The following is a 6,053-nucleotide window of genomic DNA, read 5'->3' on the forward strand; positions in this document are numbered from 1 at the left end:
CAGGTAGTTTAGACCACTCAGATTTCAGCTCGCATCAAGCAGTCGCCCCAGGGTGGATGAGGCAACCTCCACAGGAAGCCAGGTCCCGTGCCCAGTGGAGTCTGGGTAAGCAGCGGCCACCCGGTGCTGTGAGGGGTGGGGTCGACCAGATGTCTTTTCGCGTCCTTTGCAGCTGTGTGTGGATTCTGTGATTCTGTTATCGGGCTGGACTCAGGGGAGGTGGCTGAATAGAGGTCCCCAGGTGCTCCTGCTAGTCACAGTCTGCTGTGATCTATTACTGCTCCAACAGGTTCTGTCCTCTGTCCATATTCTTGGATGCCTAAGAAAAACCTAGAGCTTATATGGAAGGGACAGGAGAAAAGGTGGAAGGTGAAGTCCGGCTGAAGGTAGGGCTTTCTCCTCCTATTTCTGTTGGGTCTGTAAGTGGGCAATGTCGCTTGCTAGTTTATTCCAGAATTCATTCTTTCCTGCTGCTTCTTCTTTCTTAAGCTGTTGATGGACATAATACCTTTGCTTTATTTTTTATGTGGTGCAGAGGATGAAACCCAGTGCCTCACATGTGCTAGCAAGCATTCTACCACTGAGCTACAACCCCAGCCCACCTTTACCACTTCTTTTAATAGTAAAACTCTGCCCTCATCCAAGTTTGGTCAACCATGTGGCTTAAGCAGCTAAATACTACTTTACCAGAACTTTGTAGTTGGGTGTGGCCATGTGACTAAATTCTGAACAGATGTGAGGGTTCTATTTTTAGATGATGCCCTTAGAAATGAATAGGTGCCGTCTCCTTTGGTCTCTTACCTCTTCCATGGGCTGAGAGACAGGTGTGATGACAGGTACTAGAGCAGCTACATTGGGCTGGAGTGGAAGCCATGTTTTGAGCATGACAGAACAATGGGTTAAAAGTAGCAGGAATCCCTGACACACCGGAGTTGCCATTTTAGCCCACAAGTACCTTCCCTGTGGGAGCATATGTATGAAACAAGAGACGGCGCCCAGCCTGGGTCCCTCCAGGAAGAGCCAGCTCACCACAGATTCTCTTGTTGGTTCATGCACAGGAGACACACAGGCAGAAAGTGCCCAACGAAAAATACACACAGAGCCAGGACACAACACACAGAGACGAGCTGCTGCTGCTGGGGTTGTTTATTGTCACTGTGCCCGGGGTGGGGGCTCCAGTGTCTTCAGCGTTTCTTTTGAGGGGGGGTGGACCGTCCTGACTCTGCCTGTCCATCCCTGCCTTGCCCATAGCCTGCCCTTTTGCTGGGCCTGGAGATGCTTCCTTGGTGGGTCCCTGGGGCCTCACTCAGGCGGGGTGGGTCCTGGGGTTGGGGTCAGGGGCTGGCAGGACCGGATGCTGCCTCTGGGTCATTCCTGGCAATCCTGTCTTCATGTCTGGGTGGAGTGTCCGTGGTCTGGCCTCATCTGGGGGAAGGAAAGGACAGAGGCCTGGGTTCAGGTTCGGCCTCTCCCACTCCCTTCCTCTGTGACTCCAGAGAAGAGCCTGACCCTCTCTGGTCTCAGTTTCCCCCTCTGTAGACCAAATGCCCTCCATTGGAAAGGTTCTGCGTTCCTTTCTGTGTGCTGGGAAACTCGTCTCGTTTTATTCTGATGTTGAGGCAGCTTCTCCTTCCTCCCTCCCCGCACACCTTCAGGCCCGACCTTTCACGGCAGAGACACCTCCCCTGGCCCCGTTGTTCCCTGGCTCCTTACCTCCAGCTCGGCCTCAGCGCCGGGCCTTTTTCCTCTCTGAGTTCTGGAACTTGGTCACTAGTTTCCTCTCGTGCCCTCCAGGACTGGGGCGGTTGGTGTGGGCAGCAGCTTCTCTCTTGGTGCGACCCTTCCGGCCTCCACCGGCTGGTACCCAGAGAGGGAAATGGAGGTGAACCGTGATGCAGGGGAGAGGTGGTTGATGGGGGTTGCCATGGTAGAAGGGGCAGGGACATTGGAGGGGCGTCACCATGCAACCAGGGGACAGCAGCACCCCTGCCTGCTGTCTCCCCGTATGTGGAATGAGGGTCCCCCAGATGTGTGATGCCCAGGGCTGAGGGATTAGAAGGACATGACTTATGGGGGCCACAGGAACCAGCTGACCAGAGAAGGGCAAGTCCTGGGGGAGACAAGGAGCGGGGTCTGGGGTGGCGGAGGGGCTCGGAAGTGGAAGGACCGGGGAGGTGGCGGAGTGGCCTTACCCACGTGAGGGTGGGCCAGGCCATAGAGGTCATACTCATCCAGGCTGGCTTCTTCGTCCTCTGGGCCTGGGGGCTGCCGGGAGGGGCTGGTGGCGGGGGGCAAGGTGGCCATCATGTCTGGCCGCTCTCTGCCTCTCCTCTTCTCCTAGGGCTTTGTCTGTGTCTGGTTTGGGGGCCAAGCGCCTGTGCTCTCCGGCTCACTCAGCCCTACTTATAAGGCTGGCCTCGACCACAGACTGGCTTCAGGCCTTCGGGCCTGTCTGATGCAATCTGGTTTTCCCAGAACCCAGCCCATAAGTGCTGGTCTTGGGAGGGGAACCAGCAGCTGGGCCCGAGCCTCTGCTCCTCCCTCTCTGCTGGGTATTTTTCCACAGTGGAGACTCCCGCCTCTCAGGGGGAAGAGGGAGGAGGCAGGGTCTGGGCATAAACAGTCCTTGAGATCTTGGCCAGCAGAGACGGAGGGCCTCACCTGCGTCACTCCTTCCTGTCCAGCCTCCACCCTCTGCCACTGGCTCCTTCTGGGCCTGGGTCTGGCCACAGAGTTGCCCTCCTGCTGTTTCCCAACCAGGCTCCAACTCAGGTTTAGGAGTCAAATATGGAATGAAGAAGGAGGGAGGGGGACTTCAACACACCATGTGCCCTGCGAGTGCTTCCCACCTCCGTCCCTTTAAGGAAAATCCCATTAATGTCCTGCACGGAGTCCCTGAGTGACCGTCCTCTCCTGAGGGAGAACAGCCAGGTGGCTGAGAACACAGACTCTGTAGCCTCAGGCCCTGTGTTCAAAGTCGCAACCCACTCCTGCCTCTGTGACCTTGGACATGTCACTCCACCTCCTGTGCCTCAGTTTCCTCTAAAGACCAAGATGACATTCTATCTACACCGTAGAATTAGTGAGAGGAGTCCATGAGCGAATTCACGGAAAGGCCCTCACAGCGTTGCCTGACGCTGTGCGAGGGCTACATAAATGCTGGTCACATTTTCTAATATAGTGCCCTCTCTGTAATATGCAGGGGACAGAAGAAGTTAATTTATAATAAAATGATAAAACCATAGTCTGCCGGGCCTGGTGGTACACACACCTGTAATACCAGAGACTTGGGAGGTTGAGGCAGGAGGATTACAAGTTTAAAGCCAGCCTGGGCAACTTAGTGAGACCCTCAGCAACTTGGTGATACTCTGGCTCAAAATAAAAAACAGAAAGGGCTGGGAAGGTAGCTCAATGGTAAAGCACCTGGGTGGGTCGAATCCCCTGTCCAAAAAATTATGAATTATTGTGAATTTAAGGATGAATTAAGTGTGACTTTTTTGGTACTAGGGACTGAAACCAGGGGCATTCTACCACAGAGTTAGGTCCACAGGTCTTTTTTTTTTTTTCTTTTTAAATTTTATTTTAAATTTTGAAACACAATCTCATTAAGTTGGCCAGGCCAGCCTTGAACTTGAGATCCTCCCACAAGTGCCATGGCACCTGTCCTTAAATGTGAATTTGATAGGAATTAGTATAAATCTTAAGTTTAGATAAGAAACACGTGGAAATGAAATATTCCATGTTTGCCTAAAGGATCTAAATCATATGAGTCATTTTGGCCCAGAGAGGTGCCCACCCACATTTTCTCCACCCTGCTGTCTTTGGCAGGGAGGTGGACAGACAAAATGTTCCTCATTTAAAAAACAAACAAAGCACTCTGGTTTCCAATGAAGCAAGACTTTCTCAGGCCAGGCCAGCTATGAATCTCTGCTCACACTCCTGTGAATCTATTAAATCCTGTGTCATCTCAGTGTCACCAAATCCTGTCCTTCACCCAGGCCCTCTCATAGCCCAGGGTCACCCTTGGTTTGCTCAGAAGCGGTCCTTCTGCTTGTATTCCTGAATCAACTAAATTTAGCTTTTGTTTTCCTGTGGGTGATGTGTGAGTTCTTTAATACTCAGGAAACAAAAGTGAAAACGGAAGGCCTCTCCAATCAAAGCAGAGTTGGGATAATAACAAACCAGATGACAAGAGGAAGAAAAGAACCCTAATTTAAACACAGATAACACACCAAGATAAGGTGACATGGAGAAAATTAGGAAATCTGTGTTCCTGGGACATGGTGGTTTGGGTTTTGGTTTTTTCCTCCCTGGTATTGTGGATTGAATCCAGAGCTACTCTACCGCTGAGCCACGTCCCCAGGCTTTTATTTCTTATTTTGAGACAGGTTCTCGCTAAGTTACCTAGAGCCCTACTAAATTGCTGAGGCTGGCTCTGAATTTGTGATCCTCCTGCATCCCAAATCGATAGAATTACAGGTGTGTGCCACCACACCTGGGCACACCCTTTTTGTTTTGAGACAGGGTCTTGCTGTATTGCTGAGGCTGCCTCCCAAGTAGTTGGGATTATAGGGCAGTGCCACTCAGCCCAGCAAGAGGTGGGCTTTATCACTGTGGTAGCAAAATAACTCCTTTATTATCACATGGGACAGGGTTAGGTTTCAGGTTCAGATCATCAAAAATAAGTTTTTTACTTACATGACTATCTAGCAGGACATGGGACAATACTTAACCATATGGAGTTGTTTGGGCCCCTTTCCCTCTTATTGTGACACCCAAACCACCCCCTCGTAGATTTCTAAGGAGTCCCCTATGAGGAAGTTTCACTTTTTGGCCTCTGCCACCAGGCCTACTGGGAGACAAGCTGAAAGCTTTTGGGCACACTTCTTTTTTTTCCCCTTTCTTTTCCTAATGCTGGGGATTGAGCCCAGGGTATGACACATGCAAGGAAAGTGCTCTACCACTGAGCCACACCCAGCCCTCCCACTTCTGGGTCTGCTTACTCACCTATAAAGGGAGAACAGTGAGAGCATCCATATGTGAGAGGACTTGGCCCCGAGCAAGGCACATGACTTACTCCCGTTTCCCCATTATTCAAAAACTGCCAGATGCTGTGGCGCACTCCTGCAATCCCAGTGACTTGGGAGGCTGAGGCAAGAGGACTGCAGGTTGGAGGCCAGCCTCAGCAATTAAGCGAGACCCTTGTCTCAAAAAGGGCTGGGGATGTGGCTCAGTGGTACTGGGTTTAATCCCCAGTACCGGGGGTGGGGGTAGCTCTGAGGGTGACTTGCTCAAGGTCACACTGCTGGTGAGTAATGAATGATTTGTACCCACGGTCTACCTGACCCCAGTTCCAGGGCTCATTCTAAGTCCGCACAGTGACCAAACACTGGCAAAGGTTTGCCTCCTCCATTGTGTGGAGGCACCTATCAGGGGTTCTCTCTCCCTCCTTCCTCCCTTTTTTCCCAAACGGTCCTGCTCGGGACCTGGTGTGCTGAGGATGCAGAGACCCACCTTCTGGAATTTCTGTGCAGTGAAGCAGATGGCTCCTCAGCCTATCAACATACATTCTTATCCAAAATAACACACATGCTGGGCTGGTGTCGTGTGCCTGTAAACTTAGTCTCTCAGGAGTCTGAAGCAGGAGGATTTTGAGTTCAGAACCAGCCTCAGCAACTTAGAGAGGACCTAAGAAACTCAGTGAGACCCTTGTTTCAAAGTAAACAAGGGCTGGGGACTTAGCTCATTGGTAAAATGCCTCTGGGTTCAACCCTCAGTACCAAACAAAGAAAGAAAGACAAATGACATTAATATGGGTCAGGTAGACGTGGGTACAAATCATGAGATTAATAATGGTACTGACTATTCTGGGCAGAGGCCAGGGTGAGGGACTCATGAGGATTGAAAAGCCAATTTTTTTCTTTCTTTTTTTAAACCAGTGCTGACTCCATGTTGCAAATTGTCATGGCAGGGTATTTGGAAAAGTTTTCAGATAGTAACAATCACGCCTTGGATAAACCTCATTGGCTACCACACTGCCACTATGAAAAGCT

The 6,053-nt window shown here is 51.0% G+C and overlaps 1 protein-coding gene and 1 pseudogene across 1 annotated transcript; both read right to left on the reverse strand.

Moving 5' to 3' along the window:
• Positions 1–1,131: 1,131 nt before the first annotated feature.
• Positions 1,132–2,377, reverse strand: Nupr1 (nuclear protein 1, transcriptional regulator). Its single transcript, XM_076840282.2, has 3 exons — positions 2,193–2,377; positions 1,714–1,857; positions 1,132–1,425 (listed from the first exon to the last, which is right to left on the reverse strand). Exons 1-2 carry the CDS (start codon positions 2,305–2,307, stop codon positions 1,727–1,729), a joined length of 246 nt encoding a protein of 81 aa, XP_076696397.1. The 5' UTR covers positions 2,308–2,377; the 3' UTR covers positions 1,132–1,425; positions 1,714–1,726.
• A 3,560-nt stretch (positions 2,378–5,937) lies between these two features.
• On the reverse strand, positions 5,938–6,053 carry LOC143385508 (U4 spliceosomal RNA; annotated as a pseudogene).

Source organism: Callospermophilus lateralis, chromosome 19 (assembly GCF_048772815.1).
Source record: "Callospermophilus lateralis isolate mCalLat2 chromosome 19, mCalLat2.hap1, whole genome shotgun sequence".
Classification (NCBI taxonomy): domain Eukaryota; kingdom Metazoa; phylum Chordata; class Mammalia; order Rodentia; family Sciuridae; genus Callospermophilus; species Callospermophilus lateralis.